Genomic DNA, 20,084 nt, shown 5'->3' with positions numbered 1-20,084 from the left:
CGTTACGTTTTCCGGAAGTAAAAGCTGCTTGGTTCGTGTGGAGGGAAAGAGCGATGATGGCAACGAAACTGGAACGTTTTGTGAGTCCGGGGAAAGGTAACGGTCTGCGGGCGACCGCCAGGATTAAGAAGGGGGAGCTGGTGTTCGTGGCGGAGCCGCTGGCCTGTTGTGTGTCCCAGAAGCTGGCCGGAGACGTCTGCCACCACTGCTTCAGACGGTAACGCTCCTTTTCCACCCGGGTCTGGAGTCCAAACGAGGCGCTGCGTCCAGTTCACCTTCTTACCATCACCGACTTTCAGGGTCGGAACTGGAGAATAATGCGTTCACCACGCCGGTCGTTTGGTGTTGTGAGTCTACATGCCTACAGAAACCATACATGGTTAACATGTGGTGGTGACTCCTACTGTGCGTCAATTCCTTTTAACTTCTTAATTTATGAGGGGATTTGAAGCATTTCTCCGCTAGATGGCACTGTTGCTCTGTCCACCTGTAATCATTTATGTATGCATGTATGTAGTAAGTATGTGTGGTGAAGGTATGTATGGTAGGCAGGGAGGTAGAAGGGCTACTGCATTAACATTAGATTACCTAAACGTATATTTAGAGACCTTTTCACGTGTAGCTCCTCAAACGTGACCGATGACGTCACATCTGTATAAAACCGTGTACGGTATATCTTAAAACTGTTTAACATGAGATGTTACACAACTATAAGGTTCATATTGTCTATTACACATTTGATTATACTCAGACTGATAAATCCATCATCTCACTGTTCAAACAGCACAGATCTTTGTGTTTTTTCAAATCCCCACTCTAGTCAGTTCAAACACAAGCACATAAAAACATAAATGCACTGTTAGGATTGATGGCTGACAGGCATAACATTATATCCTGACATTTACTTAAAATATTAAAAGTAAAATGCCTGTCAAACGGGCTGGTAGAGCCATTTTACTAGAAATCAATTTCATTTTTGAAGCTCCTTGGAGGTTCATAATTTGTTCTGTGTGCCTGGGAGAGTGTGTGTGGTTGTGTGTGTGTGTGTGTGTGTGTGTGTGTGTGTGTGTGTGTGTGTGTGTGTGTGTGTGTGTGTGTGTGTGTGTGTGTGTAATCAGAAGAGGTCAAGTTGTATAATCCCTTTTGAACACATTGAATAAGTGCCATGGCTACATCTGCTTAGCTTGTGGCAAAGACTGATCATAGTATCAGTATATCTGTTACACATCTCTTATTGTTCTTTAATCAGTAAGAAAACTGTTATTTGTCTTTGTGTCACAAAAGACGTGTAGAACATGAGACTTGTACACAGGCATTCATACAAAACGTTGATTTATATATTTAGATAAAGATTTTAAATGGAAAGAACTAAGCATCAAATTCAGAAACACACACTACATGTAGTGCAATATGACTCTGCCTTACACCAAATTAAGAAATGTAAATTCTAGGAAACTTGTGGCAATAAATACCTAATGTTTTTTCTGTGTTCCAGGTGTGTGTGTGTGTGTCTGTGTTTTTTCATAATTCAGAAGATGAAGATAAAGTGACCAAAAATCTTCTTTTCTATCTAATTGTCCTGAAATTGATCAGTTCTTACTTGTCCCAAGATCCACTCCTACAGGAAATTTATTAAAAACATTTTGGGATATCTTGGGGACAATCAGACAAATGAGGTAATGACAAAAACTCCATTTGTTGTAGACAAAGACAGCATAGAGCCCAACAGATACTGATCTCAGAGATGTCTGTTCTCCTCTTTCCACAAGTTCTCTCATCATGAAGAGTGTGTGTGTTATTGAGTGTGGATTTATTGTGGTCCTGTAGCTTATCTCAGGAACCACAGAGAGATTATCTTAATTTGTGTGTGTGTGTGTGTGTGTGTGTGTGTGTGTGTGTGTGTGTGTGTGTGTGTGTGTGTGTGTGTGTGTGTGTGTGTGTGTGTGTGTGTGTGTGTGTGTGTGTGTGTGTGTGTGTGTGTGTGTGTGTTGGTTGGTGTTAAGGGGCATGAAAGTTTAAAGTTAATTCCAGGCCTTGAAGGCTGGATTTCCTGTAAGTAATCAACAATAAATGCTCACCATTGATCAGCAGGATTCAAATAGCTGGAGGTAAACAAATAAACATCTCAGAGGTAACATTATTAGAGGTTTCAATTTCAGGTGTGGGGGGGGGGGGTGATAACAATGGAAACAAAGGCAGAAAAAGAGGGAAAATGTGTTTTGTAGTTAAGGCAGTGTTCCTCATCACATCAGAAATGAAGGTAGCTACCAGTGAGGGATGTGTGTCCACCGCCAGGTAATTAATTAGAATACATGGCATAGTAATTGTGTGTCCCTGAAGTCTGTTTGAATTTACGAAGGGTTAAATAGTTTTTAATGGACGTTTCATATCTCTGGAGCTCTTGATGTATGCATATTGATATCCACTAGTCTATTATTCTACTGTCTGAAGCTTTTGTAACCCTTACAGCAGGAGAAGAGTCACGGGGTGTCAGCTCGTGATATTTTTATGAAAACAATTAAATTTTGACTGACGTTTTGCTTGACACATGTTGTAAACATCCCATTAAAGCAGATGAAGTAAAAGAAAACATGCTGTCCAGTATCCACAAATCAAGGAGAAGTGAAGATGACAATGGTTCTGGGTTCTGATCGGTGATGTGTTTTTCTTCAGCACCATGAAGAAGCAGGAATAAGAAGGTTTTGTTTTCCATCATCAGGCATGCAGTCCCAGTACGTTGACTTTATTATTCAGATGAAAATTATTGAATAACTGACAGCACGCAAACCGTCTCAGCTGGAAATGTCTGTGTACAAGTAGAGAGACCAAATTCCACTCTAAGTGACAGTTAAATACTCGCCTTGACGCCGTTACGGGAAGAAGATGACGCTCCAGAGAAAGGATAGACACCGCTTTGATGTTGTTTTCTCTGCTTTTGACAAACTGACTTTAGAAGTGTGTGTGTGTGTGTGTGTGTGTGTGTGTGTGTGTGTGTGTGTGTGTGTGTGTGTGTGTGTGTGTGTGTGTGTGTGTGTGTGTGTGTGTGTGTGTGTGTGTGTGGCATGTTTCTTGTGTGTGACACCAATCTCTCACTCACTGTCTGTTTGGACCACAGAGAAATATGCAATCAGAGCAAACAACAAAAACCAACAAGCTGCGACACCTTTGTGTCACATTCAGAGTGAGAAACTTTTGAATCAAAGTCAGATAAACTACTTTGTTTGGTGTTTTCATTATTCCGAAGAACGTTAAAAATATCGACGTGAGGGGTTTGTTCTGATTTCATATGGGGAGGGGAAGCTGAAATTACGTGATTATAAACAGGGCCTTGTGGGCCTTTTGGTTATAACATATCACAGTATTAATGTTTGAGATCAGTGAACAGATAAATGGATGGAGACTGAACTCTGGGTCACAGTATGTCCTAAATGAGTAGTGATGTAGTGACCCAGTCCAGCTCCAAATGGGCTGGATGGTTTGGATCTGGTGGTCATTTGATCCTGATTGGTGCGTTACTCATTGGCTACGAACAGCTGAAACTAGACTCCAATAGATTCTACTGGCTGACAGCATCTGGAAGTGTGCTCGGTTCCGTGAGACACCAAAGTGCACAGTGCCAAACAGTTTCAGGCTGTATTTCAGATGCGTTGTTTACTGTGGTGATAATGTCAGTTATTACATCACTCAGCCTGGGTCTCTGTTCTTCAGAAGTGAGCAGATCTCCACCAATGTGCTCAGCTGTCCTTGTTTCCTGGCTGTTGCCTGAGCGCCGTCGGTGCTGGTCACCACCAAGTCCTCCCATTTCACATCTGCTGGAAAGGTGTAAAGATATGGAACAGTTTGTCTGCAGTACCTCAGTATGTGTGTATGAAAGCAGATCCTCAACATTCAGTGAATCTGTTGATGATTTCAGTAAACATCCTGTTTCTGTCAATCACTTCATCCATATGAAAAGTCCGTCCATCCGTCCATTTTCTGCCGTTGTATCCGCTGCAGCGGGTCACGGGGAGCTGGAGCTTATAGGGCGTGAGGCGGGGGACACTCCAGGCACGACGCCAGTGCACCGCGGAGCCACATACAAAGACAGACAACCACACACACACACACACACACACACACACACACTCACTCCTACGGGCAATATGGGACCGGTCAATCAACCTGACGCACATGCTTTGGGAAGTGGGAGGAAGCTGGAGAACCTGGAGAGAACCCCCCCAGACACGGGGGGAACATGCCAAAGTAAAGTCTTAGGTCAATAAAACAATCCTCTGCATCTTTTGAAATGTCATGTTTACACCTCTGGATGGTCTCTGGTACTCTGATGTCAGCTAGCTGAGGCTGGAGGTCTACGATGAGATGAGCCAGTTGAGACTGTGATTGCACTTTTCTTAGAGGAAGGACCTGGCTGGTCTTGGTGTTCAGGGAGTGAAGCATTGTGATGTCTTAGCTTTTTCAGCCTCATACTTTTAGAAGCTAATATATTGAGACACGAAACAGTGAAGTTCCACCTCATTACCTGCTGTTTTACTGGTACAATCTGGGTGAATTCTGCCCCGTGATATTTTGTTCTTTGCTTTAGGTAGTTGTAACATTTGGTGTAGATTCATCAGCAGCTTTACGTTTACCTAGCAGTCCGTTTGCAGACTTGCCCCTTTTATGCTAACATTTCAGAGCCATGTATCATACTACGTGTTTGCTGTGTCCCCCTATATTTAAATTATTTAAACAGCCTTGAGAGCTGCATTCAGTATATGAATGATTGGCACATCAAAACAATACAAATCCATTGACAGCATTTCAGATATCTTACAGCCAGTGAAGTAAACAAGCAAATATTGGTGATGACATGCAATCACATCAGTAGACACACATCACACAGAAGCACACGCATATACGGCATCATTATAATGCAGGATTTGAAGCCTACTGCTTAAGATGCAGGTAGACAATGCTTCAGAGAGATGAGCAGGAGCAGATGAAAGAAGTAAGGTGTTAAAAGAAAAGTTAGCACTCCTTTCTCTTGTCTCTTCTTTGGATTTATCCTTCCTTCTGCCTCTTTTGACACCTATGTGTTCCTCCTTTTTCCTTTCTGTCTGCTTACTGTCGACAGGAGCTCAGTCTGTTACCTACTGAGATGTCTCATTCAGGAATGATCTAGTTGACACGTATTCCAAAGTAGTTTTCCACAGTGGAAAGCCGGATCCCAACAGCAGTGACTTCCCCACCTATGCTATACATCTGAGCTCTGACATCCAACATCCACACAGTAAATAAGAATTAAATTCAGGTAATTCCATCACCATACTTTGCACCCAAACCACCACCCTTCTTGTCCTCCGTCTGTTCCTCATCCCTTGTCATTGGGACACCACCTGGCTCACCTCTTTCTCCCTGCATCATTCCTTATGAAGATTATTTTGCTTGCATCTGTCTCCTGCAGTTAGATACCCAGGTGTTTGTAAATGTATTTGCACTGGGAAAGGTCTAACATAGTGTTATGCTTGGTACTCATTAAACAACACACCTCCATAAATCATTTTAGCTCTACTTCTGAGGACTTTATGTTCTTATTCGGGCATAAGCAATATGTCGTGCAAGGATCCTTTTGTCCTACGAGACATTATTGTCCTCAATTTTCTGTTTGATCCCTGAATTTTCCTCCCTTTCTGTGTAAATGAAAGGAAAGGAATCTGAACCATCTCTAAGTGGTCGGGACCTCAGCAACGGACCAGAGAAGCCGGTCATGAGGAGATTCACCCAGCACTCATTGCCATGCCTCCGATGTGTCCACCCTGCACACTCTGATTTAGCATGTAATAGGAAAGCTGCGTAATCACATACGGCTGTTCTCGTCCATGATTAGGTCACCTGGTGAATGGTTGGAAAAATTTTAGCAACCTGGACAGCAGTTTAGAAGGATGTGTTAATCTGACTTCTAGCTGTTCCTTTTAGGACACCTTACTTTGTATGTTTACATATGTCTTTTATTGGTACTTACATGATAAATAGAGCAAATGCGGGACAACCTTGATCTGCACCGAGCCATGATGTTTTCATTTGTTTTCCGCTCGCCTTGCCTGACTATAAAAATGGAGGATTACACATCTCAACCAAAATTTTTGCGACGCTTTTGTTCAGAAGGAGCTGCACACGGACTTCATTTTTAAGTAAACATAACATATTTTCTTAACCTTTTTGGAGGTTTCGAACCCTGCTGGTTTCATGTGCTCCCTCACCGACCCCTTCTTTAGTACATTTTTTTTATTTTTTTTCAAATTTCAGACATAAGTACATGTTTTACTGGTGTATTTAATGAATTATGCATTAATGTCACCTTCTTCAAAGAACTAAACCAAGACAGTGCATGAACTGTCATGAAATGACCTACCTGTAAATCATTGTGTGACTTCTGCTGTTGTCATAGAGACCAGTTCAGATATCTGTGGCTTCACCTTGACAGGTGTTACTCTGATGTCATTTTACACCAAAGTCTGTTTCTGTTGTTTCCATCAGCTTCAGGAAGTGTTCCTTTATTTTTACCAGCACCAGACTAGAGGTGTTCACCTTGACATTCAGATCCTGCAGAACGCTGACTCCCATCACGTTCTGTTATACAGTACAGGTAAATTCAGGTTACACATATTCGTCCGACTGAATTAAAATATTAAGAAAGCAATCAGATGATGTACCATCATGAAGGCAGAAATCCACTACTGAGTGCGCAAAATCCCCTGTAGCACAGGTAGGCTAATGATGTAGCGTCACGTGATCACCTGCAGCCAGTGACGGCTAAGGGGGCGTGTCATCACCAGTTGAAATGATGTGTCAAACGTACACAGTGATCTGTGTATGTTTGGCAAAAACACCCGACACACCGTGTCCGCCGAACCCCTGAGGCCGACTCGCTGAACCCCTGGGGTTCGATCCAACCCAGGTTGAGAACCACTGATATAAACAAACGTGTAGGTAACAACATACCTGTAAGGTTTTTTTTTAAATCAAATGCGCTTGTTTGTGTGTTAGTTTGTGTGTCAATAATTGTGCTCTGAGACTTTAAATGTAACCCATTCACTGTTGCTTATTAAATGCTGAATGAGCTACACTGTGGGTTCATGTTTGTAAATCTAATTATGATCAAATCAGTTTCTCACCAGCCATGACCCTCACTGCACATCACTGGTTACACCCTCAAACTTAGCAGAAGACACACAGGTCTACCTTTTACCTCTTTGAACAAATACTAAGTACTCTGACTCCCACCTGGCTTGAAACCCCCAGCTCTTTTAGCCGTTTTTGAGAAGGTAAGTAGCTAGATTCAACCTCCGCTCTGACATTGTTGTGACTGCTTCGTCCGCTGTCGTGGGTCGTGGGCAGCTGGACGCTATCCCAGCTGGCTTAGGGCGCAAGGTGGGGGAAACTCCGGGCCAGTGCACCGCAGGGCCACACAGAGACGCAGACAACCACACACACACACACACACACACACACACACACACACACACACACACACACACACACACACACACATCAATACACACACACCTTCAACCGCCTTGCTGCGCCCCCCTGCTGATAAACAGTGAAACCCAAAGCCCACCTGCTGCGCTGCAGTGACTTCCACTACCATTGCATTGTGGAGAATGTAGTTTTGGTGCGTACAAAACACCAGCGCTCAATGTGGCCTTCGGACCGGTTCTAATTGCGATTAAAAATAATCCGGCTGGCCATAAATAAATCGTCACGGGCAGATCTGGCCCACAGGCCTTGACTTTGACATGTGGTTTAGGGTCATGAGTTCATGTGTTGCATGTTCTTGGTGGAGTACCTGGGGGAAGCCCACACAGACACGTGAGAACATAATGAAGTCCACACATAGAACAGAACCTGGGACCTTCTTGCTGTGAAGCAGCAGTGCTGCCATCGTACCACCGTGCTGTTTTTTTATAATACCATAATCTGAAAAAAGCTCTATCAGAAAGGTTCCTGCTGATTGTTGTACTGCTGTAGCATAGATTTAACACTGGATGGCAGTAGCGTTCCTCCAGGAAGTGTTTCCCGTCTGTTGAATTTTCATTACTACCTTCTAAAGTCTACCTTGTTGTACACCCTGCTGACATGGAGATGGTTTTTGCAAGAATTGTATTTGCTGCATGAGGTTTAAGAAGATGTGCTTTAATTTAACTTTGCTGTTCATGGAATAGTAGATGGTTCAAATAGACCAGGCACATGGTTTTGTATGTTCTCTGAAAAAGATTTTTGTAATGCTGTTCAACCCACTGATTTATGTTAATATGTGTCTGTACTATCTTTTACATATATATCTTCACACAACATTACCTCTCAAATGGGAGGGAGCCACAGCCTGCCGTGTTGGCTACTCAGACTGGAAATGAGAAAATTCATTCAGGCAGGACTGAACAGCCCCCAAAACAGGACCAGACTAATTGTTAACATACACAAACACAAATGCAGTAGCACAACTCTCTTACAGCTACAGCACAGCAGTGCATACTCATGGGAAATGAATTACCATGCTGCACACACACCAGCACAGAGACATGCTGAGGTAGGCCTAATTGGGTGTCTGATAGCATAGACGTAAGAGAACTGCTCACACATCTGTGCACTTATCTATGTTCATGCATATCAATGTGGAAAACAAGCATTTTTTACTTATTTCCTCCAGAATTTTTGTGCTTAATTCTTATTTTTTTTATTTCTGTCTCTTTTGTGTGTTTTTTCACAATAGTTTGATCCTGGACGAACTGGCATTGAGAATTAATTTGCACAGTCAAAAACATACTGGTTTTGGGCTGAGAATGACAGTAAAATGGGGAAACAATATGCAGTAAACTGAACTGTTATCTACTGAGATCTACGATAGCCATGGCAAGAGGCATCATGTATTTTGGTTGCCTATCTGTTCATCTGTACATTCATCCCATGTTGTTACCAACGTATCTCATGCTGCAGGGACTTTTTTGAATTTGGTGCAAAGTCCATGTGCAATCAAGGATGTGATAATTGATACCTGCGCGTGGAAAGGAAAGTCAGCTGAGGTGGTTTTTGGCATCTGGTGCAGATGCCTCCAGGGTGCCTCCCTAGGGAGGTGTTCCTAGCACGTCTAGCTGGGATGACACCTCAAGGCAGACCCAGGACCAGGTGGAGGTATTACATCAGGCTTGGGAACACCTTGGGACCCCCCAGTCCCAAGGTGGGACTGGGGGTGTCAAAGGGAATGAAAACGAGATCACAACCTTGACCTTGAAAAACTAGGTTAAGGTCACATTTTCCGTTTTGTACCTTTTAAGGTCCACATCTCTGATCCTGATGAGATATAATCACAAAACAAAAAGCAACATTTTCAGGAAGCCAGAGGCAGAAAAATGTGATGATGACCTTCACCTTTGGTAAAAAGCCAAATACTCAGTAGTACAATATAGAATTCATTGCTTCCACCATTATGAAAGTAGGTCAGGGTAAACTTTCAGGGGTGTCACGGGATGTTGCAGTCTGACGGCCTTGTTTCCACTGATGTCAATTTTTTCTGCATTACTGCTTTTTCACTGTTTACTTGTCACAAGATTATTTTTACCAGAGTGATTGTAATTATTGATTGCTAGTGATGATTTTCATACATATCAAAAGTGATAACTTTCATTTGCCAAGATCTACACATATAAATTTAATTCAGTACTTTGCTTTGTGAGTCTGGACAAGTATGAATGTAAATTTTAATAATGTATTTAGGCGTGCAATCACAAGATGGTAACTCATGTTTATTTTAGCCATCAGTGTATTCCTAATTAAACCCATCTAATGTTATTCATGATTTTTCTACTGTGCAGTCCAACCATGGAACTGCCATCCAGAAGACCATCGCTGCATGAAACATCTGACAGCCACAGCAGAAGAGAGGCAGACAACAGACAGTAGGAAGAGAGTAGCAGTGAAAGAAGTGGATGAAGAGATGAAACATAAGAGAAAATATTTGAAAATCAGACAGATGAGAGGAATCATAATGTCATTGACCAGATAAGTTTGGTTCTGTGGTATGCAAATGAAGTGAGAAAGAGAGATGAATATTTAGCTGGGTTTCTTTCTCACCATCTTTCCCTGTTTATCCCAGTCATCTTGCTCCGGTGTCATTGTCTACATCTATTTGAACCATGTTCCAATGAGCTTGTGTGTCAAACTGAATGTGGCAATACATGATCCTGAACTCATGTTGAAGCCATTATGTGTCTGAATCCCAATGTGTCTGAGCTTTTGATCCAAACTAAATCATCCCCCTCATCCAAACATGTCGACAGTTAGGGAATGATGTTTTAACCCAATTAAGATACTTCTGAAAACAGAGCTGAGTGATATGTGCTGTAGTACATTTTTGTTTTACATTTTTTCCGGAAAAAAAAAGACTCTTGTATGTAAAGTTCTATATTTCCCCTTTGAAGAACATGAGTTGTATTCACTGCTATTTGCTGCTACGATATTTTTCTGCACATTTTACCTTTCAGGTATACGAGATGTAATGTAACTTGATATTGCACTTAGCCATGTAGCAACTTCAATAATATTTAAATTTTGCTACACATTTTATAAACCGTGCCACATGTGCCTGTAATGACTCATTAGATAGGAAGATTTCCTAATCTTTCTAACATAATCCTAATTTAATGCTGAGTTTATATGACAGATCTGATTTAGCATGGAAACATACAAAAATATATAGCTCCTTGAAATGTATGTAATGTGTAACAATAAATAGTAATCCCATAAATCCCATAATAATAAATAAATCCTGTAATCTGGACAAATCTGTGAGATTTTTGATCGTCAAGTCAGAATTAAATTTTGACCAGATTTACATGTGGTTGTAGCCGATTGGTTAAGTTATGGAGTCATATCATAGCATGTAAGTGAATATAAGTATAGTGTTATCAGTGTGTTCTTGCCTCATGAGGGGCAACATTTCCCACAAAGATAAACCACAGAGAGCAAATTTAGAAATAAAAATGGGGGTGAGGTCAACATGAGACTTCCTGTCTGGGTCAGGAAAGATGGATCGACTTCCTGCAGCTAACAGCTTGGGATCTGAACAAAATGTTGGTGCGTTAGTTATATTCTCAGTTCAACTGTTGACGCTGCACAGAACCTAGCTCTTGTTTAGATCTGGCCTACTCCTATCTGTTTATATTGTTTTGTGCCTCACATTACAGACATGTGTTTCTTCCCTGTATCTGGAAGGTCTCATACGTGACAAGAATAGCTGTGTTTTCGTAAACCTCTGTCCCAGGGTGGCTATAAATCTAATCAGTGGCTTACAGACTGGATAGGTTTTCACAAATAAAACTGAGTGGCATAACTTAAGGTTGGAAAGAGGTTAGGCAAATAGAAAGATGAAGAGGAAAACTGTACAGAAGCTGGGAGGGAGAGGAGGAGAGAACGGATAAGAGGAGTGTATTTTGGAAACCGTATTAGTACTTTGAGCCAGACTCAACAGTCCTGCTTAGGTGCATATTAATATCTGAAGGAAACACAACAGCCCTCTGTCAGTCTTCCTCTGTATGAGTGTGTGTTTATATCATGTCTGCTTTTGCCTTAAAGGTCTTGTCATCTTCAGCAGTCATGAGAAGGCCCAATCTAATCAAGTGTCAGATAGTTGGTACGATAAGCCTTGGGCTAATGTATTTACATCCATCATAGTGTGTTCTCCATAATCCTACTTTGTGTGTGTGTAGAACCCATAATACTAGCCTCTGTCCAGTTTAATCATCAATATACATCACTTTGCACTTCCTCTCTTGCAGCAATAAAACCTGTTCAGTTTGACTTCTGACTGCAGTGAGATGGGCTAACTGGCCTCAAACACTTCTGCTAACCCAGACTCTGATGCAAAGATGCACTAATGCATTAGTATTGCAGACAAATCTTTGGAGCTCAACGGCAAATACAGTATACTAAACATTTTGTGCTTCTAGTCTTTCCACACTTTCAATCTGACCATGTCCCACAAGATGAAACCAAACTTAATACGCAGAACAATCATCTGGTAAATGTGCCCCACTGAAACCTAGGAACCCTCTGTAAAATGAGGTTTTTATCATTATTATTATTAATATCATTATTATGTCATTTTTCAGGTGTTTTTCGGCCTTTACAGTTGAGAGGACAGCTCGAAAATCAGACAGTTAATGTGAGATAGCAAGGGAGAAGATATGATGACACAGCGACTTCCTCCACTGACTCAGCTAAATGCACCATCCAACATGACTGGCTTTAATCAGTCAGCTCACATGCTCCTGATTTCACCATGTCTTCTGTGTCATTTAAATGGGCCATTAAAAAAAAAGCATTTTGACCACTTGGGGGAAGAGGAAATAAGAAAAAAATATTGCCATCTTTTAAACAAAGCACTAGTTCCTGGGGGAAATGTCTTCACTGTTGTGGTACTAAATGTGATTCTGCATTCTGCGACTATCTGCTAATTGTCATCAGGTTTTTTTTTCATCAAACAATATACCTTTGAATTGTTTTTCTTTAATACTGTAGTGGCATCTGTGCAGAACTAATTAAAATATTTCTCTTTTTTGTCTAGACGTGAGAACTTGTTGCGATGTTCCCAATGCAAGATGGCTCACTACTGCAATGCTACTTGTCAGGTGTGGTGTGTAGGCATCCATGAACATGTGTGTATTTATATGTCAGTTTGTTGATGTCTTTTTCCTTCCTCAGAGAGGAGCATGGTCTGTCCATAAGAGAGAGTGTAAATGTCTGCAAAGCCTTCTACCCAGAGTTCCCACTGACTCAGTCCGTCTGGCTGCGAGACTCATCTTTGCCTTGGTATGTTATTTCTGGAGTTCCTCACAGTTGGAATCAGAATAACTATTTTAGTCTCTGTTTCTCATTTGCTATTTCATTTGTCACATGACTTGCTGTTATGATATGAAAACCTATAACAGTTTTTTTCAAGATGGCTTTTACCTCCACTAAATGATTAAAAGTGCTCCTCTTGCTTTAGGGAAGCAAGAGGAGCACGGTTCTCTTGTGAACCATTACTATTACAATATCAGCAAGGCATAAAGCAAAGGTACTTAGTGACTGAGAAATGCACCTTTTCAAGAGCAGTGGCAACAAAAATTTCAGGTAACGAGACATTAAAGGTGTGACAACAGCAGAACGTCTTCCTTTTCCTTCTAGTTATGTCCGTCTACAAACAACAGTGAGGAGCTCTACACTTTGGATGAACATGAATCTCGTAAGTCTTGAGTGTGTGTGATGTGCGTGAGTCTTATGCCAGTGCAGTAGATAATTAAAAGGCTGACTTCTAAACCATATTTCAGCTCCTTCTAGATACTAGGAACATTCAGAGATGAGTCTTTTTCTCTGTCTGACAGCAACTCACACATGTGACTTTTTTCATTTGATAACTTACAGACCTGAGTTCTGTGTCTGAGCAGAAGAAACAGGGTCTGAGTCAGCTGGCATCCATGCTGGAACTTTACCTTCAACGGGAGATCCCAGATTTATCGCGAGCCTCAGCTCTGCCACCATCCTGTAGAGAACCCCTCAGCCTTATTGCAAAGGTGGGTTGAATACGTTTGAATGCAATATAAATGTTTACATTTTTGATTTGTGTGAAGTATACAGGCAGAAGCACTGTGGTACCGTATTGGCTACGAATGTTTGCACACATACTGTACACAGTATGACAGACAAAACACAATTTATTGGTTGAAGCATCCCCAGCTGCACTTGGTGTCTGTAACGTTTGTTTAAATCACACCAGCTGCCTTCACTGACATTTTAATGTAAATACTGCTGTAAAGCTGTTCTCTGTTAGCTCGTAACGCCCCTGTTTTAAGGTTAATGCAGCCAAGGTGTTTGAGTTCCACTATGAATTTTGCGTGCACACACACACACACACACACACACACACACACACACACACACATACACACACACACACACACACACACACACATACACACACACACACACACACACACACATACACACACACATACACACACACACACACATACACACACACACATACACACACACACACACACACACACACACACACACACACACATACACACACACACACACACACACACACACACACACACACACACACACACACACACACACACACACACACACACACACACACACACACACACACACACAAGAATACAAGAGAAAAACTTACCGGTAAAAATCCCATGTTTCATTACTTTGTGTTAGCTTAGCTCCTGCGTTATCCACGATCTCTCATTCGTATGGACGAATCGTAAATCACTTTGAATTCACAACGAAACTAACCCTTCAAATTGGTTTGTTGTACATATCCATAGTAAGTTCCAGGTTTAGTGTTGGTTCAATTGGAGGCTCCTTAGATCAAATAGAGTCTCTACAAGGGCTGATGAGCAAATCCCCAGAAATGTGCTTCAAGGACCTTGGAACCACAGCATGGACTCACTGGAGCCGTAATTGGTTCCCTGTCACTTCACTGTCAGTAATAACAGTCATCATGCAGTAATCCATGGTCAGAAAGGCATTTGATTTATCATTACACACACACACACACACACACACACACACACACACACACACACACACACACACACACACACACACACACACACACACACACACACACACACAATGAGCGTCACTTCTTTGCTCTTCAAACAATTGAGCCTTGTTGCTTTAGGGCTAACCTTACCCATCATAACGTATCTGAGAGGTGTGTTTTTGTTCATAGCTGGCTGGTATCAGACTGGTACCCATCATGTACCCACAAAAAGTCCACCATTAATTTGACATATTGTATATTTGTTACACGAATCACTTTTGTTGTCATGATTGTGTTCTACAGTGAAATGAGCGCTGTCACACATTCACTAATGCTTGTTCACAGTCTGGAATGATACACAGTATTGATAATGTATATAAATTGCACATAAACATTTGGTTGTGTCATATTTGAATACTGGAGTGATACATGTATAACTGTATGCACATATTTTAGAGGAGTTGGGCAGTGTTCAACAGATTTACAGCAATTGCATAGAAGATGTTCTTCAGTCTGCTGGTTCTGTTTTTATTGCCCTGTCCAGTCATCCTGATGTCAGGGGGTAAAACAGGCTGTAACCACAATGTGATGTGTCCCTTGTGATGTTCACTGCTTTCTTGATGCACCAAGAACTGTTCTTCCAGATAGGGGAGGGGAGCCAGTTATCCCCTGGGTGACCTTCATGACCCTCTGGAGCACAACATAATTAAGATGAAGTCACTGCAGTCTGGCTATGCCCTCGGTGCAATGATACAAGCATTCAGAGCTCTCCTGTCACAGGCGTGAATGCTGACAGGAGGCTGTTACGTATGTGAGAAAACTTTTTGTGAATTTGAAAGTCGGTTTTAGTGACAGTGGTGTCGGGGGGAGCGGGCCATTTCTGAGCAGGCCTCCCTTTCCTGCTGTAGGTTGTATATCCCCCATGGGAGTCATTCCATCTTCGTAACTGGTCACACGACATTTTTACATCTCTTATGTTATTTGGGAGCATAATGAAGTCTTGACATGGTATGATAATTTATACCTCATCATCCGTGTTGTGATGATCCTATAATAAGACTATTTCATCTCATGTGCCGTTATAGCTGAGCTGTAAATCAGTTTTTTACACTGGAGGCATCTATTTTGTGATGCTGGAACACCCTGAGGAAGCATAAATGCAGTCTTATATTTGTGCCGCATAACAATGTCTTTTTTTTGCCTGAAACCCTCTATTGTTGGTGTGTGCATACATTTGAATATACAGTCGATACTTGTTAGTTGCTGATGTTGCTGCCATTTGAAACTTTTTTGTGAGCTCCTGTTTCCTTTGAAACGGGACTATTGGCGATTAAATCATTGGAACATCTAGATGTATCATAAAATAAGCACGTGTTTTGATGAGAGCTTATAAGTGAATTACATTATATAAAGATCTTGTGAGTACTGATGTGCAAAAATTACAATTTCCTTATTCTTTTTCTCTTTTATGAGTTGCAGCTTAGGATTCGACTGGTAGACTGATGGTGCCAGCTTCCACTCTTCTTTTCCCTGGCTCTACATGAATGTGTTTGTGCCCCACATGTCATAAAAAACATTTTGTGTACAGTATGTGTTGTCCATCTGTTTTCCTGTAGATGAGATGATCGCAAAAGCCTTATTTACAGCCACTTATCTGGAGCATATCGCAGTCAGCTATGGGCAAAAGGCGGGGAACACCCTGGATAACAAGCCAGCTCATCACACATGAAAGACAAATTACCACTCACTCTCACACATATGGACAGTTTGGAGTCGATCAGTTCACCTAAACTGTATGTTTTTGGAGGTGGAAGGAAGCTGAAGAAGCCAGAACCCAGGACAGGTGTTCCACAGGGAGATTGAAGAACAACAAAAAAATCGTATGACGAGCAAAACTTCTGGAATTGATTGGAAGAACGTTTTTAACCAATGTGCATTCAGTAAAACTAAAAGTAGTATTTAGAATAAACAACAAAATATCAACAGAAAGGATCATGGATGTTGTACATCACTCTTACTGGGGTAGTATTGAAAGAGACACAACTCAAATGTGTAGCAAGTTAAAGCGAAACAAAACCGCCTCCACCTGTGAGAGGTTGGACCATTCTTAGACGGATGTTTCATAGCCTATCAATAGGGGGCGCTGTGATTACACAGACAGGATCCTGTATGGATGTTGTGTAGGAGTGGTGAAATCCTTCATTTCTTTTTTTCTCAGTGTTTATCCTCTATTACGTTTTTTAAATTTGCATTGTGTTTTTCTCTCACGTGCCCTCCTGTGATTTAACTGTCCCTTTATCTGTCGGTTCTTTGGCCGTCTGTTCTTGTATGTTCATACCTTCTACGTCTGGTCGTGGGTTGGGGTTCGGCAAGTAGTGGTTGTGGTTAGTGTGCACTGCAAGTCTATGTAATGTCCCCAAGAGTGATGGAAACACATTTCTGTGTGTGTGTGTGTGTGTGTGTGTGTGTGTGTGTGTGTGTGTGTGTGTGTGTGTGTGTGTGTGTGTGTGTGTCAGAGAAGCTTGTCTTTGTTAGTGGAGTGTTCTGTGCAAAAAACCATTTGTTATGCTAATGGATACTCCCATCACGGTGTGCTAATGGTGTTGCACAAACACATTCCGGCATGCACACTAACATACAATGAAGTAATACCCCAGCATCATTACTGCTCTTAATACACCCGGGGGGGGAGGGGGGCTTCTACTTATGTCAGTACGGGCATTGCAGTGTGTGTATGTGTGTGTGTGTGTGTGTGTGTGTGTGTGTGTGTGTGTGTGTGTGTGTGTGTGTGTGTGTGTGTGTGTGTGAGTGTGTGCAGCTCTGTGATACAGATAGACTGCAGTGGGATGTGAGCCTGCATTAGGTTCCACTCTGTTGTGTTACCTCTGCCTGTGTGTGTCTGCGGTGGTGCAATAAGCAGTGACAGATGAGATCTGGCCATGGCACATTTTATTGCTTCCCTGAAGCAACTTCCCCTCTAGAGTATGTGTATACATGCAGTAAGTGTGTGTGTGTGTGTGTGTGTGTGTGTGTGTGTGTGTGTGTGTGTCGTGCGATCCAACAGACAAGATTCTGTACCTGAAATTCCTGATAAAAAGGCATGAGTACACATTGCATTGCAGTTTGTTGCGTATGCTGCATAGCTGCAGACCAGGATGCCCATGATGACTCATGTCCACTGCTGAAACTGCAGCTCTGGGCATGTGAGCATCACAACTGGACCACGAAGCAATGGAAGACTGTGTCTTCACCTGATGAATCACCTTTATTATTTCCATGGGGAACACCTGGCACCACTTGGACTATGGCAAAAATGTAAGTCTGTGGAGAAAAGTGAGATGTTTTGGAGAATGTTCTGCTCAGAGACCTTGGATCTGTCTCCTATGTGGGTGTTACTTTCACATGCACCACCTACATAGGTGTTGTTGCAGACCATGTACACTTGTCACATAAATAGTACTCGTTGATGGCAGTGGCTTCCTTCAGTGGGCTGAGGCACTCCGTCATTGTTTTCACAAAGCAGAAATTCACAAATGGTTCCTGAACATGATATGGAGTTATTGAGTTGGCATCCAAATTACCCAGTTCTCCAATCGAGCATCTGTGGGATGTGCTGGACACACAAGTGTAATCTGTGGAGGCCCCACATTGCAACTCACAGGACTTAAAAGTTCCTCCTTTGTTTTGCTGTGCATTTTCTGTTTTCAGACATATTGCTTTAAGTTTTGTCTTAATGCTATGATGTCTTCCTTGATCTACAACTATGCTTTTAACAACCCTTCCATGTTGTTTGTACTTGATCCATCCTTTAGACACAGCTGATTGTGAACAATCATCTCTTACAACACTGCGTGACAATTTACCCTCTTTAAGAAGTTTGATAATCCTCTCCTTTGTTTCCTTTGTTTGTTTGACATCTTGCATGATTCATGTCAGTCCACTTGGTGCAACAGCTCTCCAAGGTATGATCACTCCTTTTTAACTGCAGACTAAAGAGCAGATCTAATCTAATGCAGGTGTTGTTCTGGGAATAAAAATTACTGGGTAATTCCATAATTATTTCCTCAGAATTGAATGATTCCATAATTTTTCCCTCTACTTGGTCTATAAAAGAAACTGCTACCACATTTTTCTGTCTTGATTTCTTTTAGCGTTTCGCAAAGTCAGAAATTTGAATTGACCTAAGTGTATGATCTACTTTTTTTCTACAAAATGAATCAATACAGTAGAATGAACATCCTCCGACACTGCTGATTCCATCACTTTTGGCAGGGGTTGTGCTATGGCTGATCGGTATATGTACACACTGATATACTGTATATATATATATATATATATATATTATTTATTATAATATATTATTCATCTATATTATGGTTTTTATTATTTTTCCTCTTGACCGTATCCTCTAGTTGGTTCTTGGACAATTCTCTTAAACTGCAGCTTTTTGACCCAGAGTTATTAATGGCTTTTGAAGGACAACTCATGGGCCTACTATAACAGGTCGATCCCAGCATTACAACTCCAAAGCACTATAAATAATTGCAATCTTGAGAGCACAAGATACTTTATTTATTGGTTACATTCAATCTGATAATCTGTATTGACAGGAAAAGAAAATGTACTTTTACTAACAAAGCAATGTGATTAGGATGCTATATTAGAAGCTGGGGAGATATCAGGGCATGTCTATGTATCAAAAATGTCATTTAAAATAAACCTGGTATGTAGACCTTTTTTTAAAAATTCTCAAATATTTGATTTGCTGATGTTGGATAATTTGATTAAGAGTTTTCCCAAAAAATATACAGCAATTACAATATGTCGTGTTCCTCTGACTAGATGTGTTATTTCAAAACACACGTGTGCGCAGAGTGGCATTGGTGACACAAGTGGAAACGCCCAACAACGAATGGGTCAAACTGCTCCCCCAATGGGACAGACATCCTACAGGGAATGCTTTTTCATGCTTTGGGAATATTTTTGCTTCAGTCAAAATGGCAAAAAAAAGGAAATAAATGTTTTCTTGGTTGGAGTGTAATCCATGTTAGAGAACTACAGGCAGTGTAATAAGAAAATGAAATAAATGATCTTTCAATGTTCATGTTTGAAGCGAAGATTTGGAATAATGGTGCTATTTATTTGAAGTCATAAAATACGGTGGTAACAGATCATATACTGTTTGTGATCACGATAAACTCAAGCAGAGCTGTTGCCTCTGAACTGAATGTTCATGTCGCTGCCATGAGCCAACATCAACCTCTTCCTTTCAATCTTCGCTCTTTTCCTTTCCACCCCTTTTTCTTTTCCTTTCCACTCATCTCTGCATTTATTTGTTTAGTGGAGAAGATCTCCAATACCGTTCACTACTACTCCGCAAAACATTCCACATGCAGTGTTTTGAGAATTTCAGTTTTTTTGGGGGGGGGTAGAGGAGAAGGAAAGGAATGAAAGAAAAGTTTCTGCAAGAGTTAGTTTCATGACAGTGTCCGAAAGT

At 41.4% G+C, this 20,084-nt stretch overlaps 1 protein-coding gene across 3 annotated transcripts in view; it reads left to right on the top strand.

Annotated features, from left to right (window-relative positions):
- Positions 1-23: 23 nt before the first annotated feature.
- Positions 24-20,084, top strand: part of smyd3 (SET and MYND domain containing 3) — a 59,778-nt gene continuing 39,717 nt past the window's right edge. For all 3 annotated transcript variants that reach the window (XM_068319996.1, XM_068319976.1, XM_068319986.1), the window contains exons 1-5: positions 24-217; positions 12,602-12,665; positions 12,739-12,846; positions 13,204-13,261; positions 13,441-13,589. In XM_068319996.1, the coding sequence (XP_068176097.1) occupies positions 54-217; positions 12,602-12,665; positions 12,739-12,846; positions 13,204-13,261; positions 13,441-13,589 (543 nt within the window). In that variant the 5' untranslated portion in view covers positions 24-53. The remainder of the gene's footprint in view (positions 218-12,601; positions 12,666-12,738; positions 12,847-13,203; positions 13,262-13,440; positions 13,590-20,084) is intronic.

This window comes from Antennarius striatus, chromosome 1, assembly GCF_040054535.1.
Source record: "Antennarius striatus isolate MH-2024 chromosome 1, ASM4005453v1, whole genome shotgun sequence".
Taxonomy (NCBI): Eukaryota; Metazoa; Chordata; class Actinopteri; order Lophiiformes; family Antennariidae; genus Antennarius; species Antennarius striatus.
The sequence above is the reverse complement of the archived record's forward strand: the minus strand, read 5'-3'. Positions and strand labels throughout refer to the sequence as shown.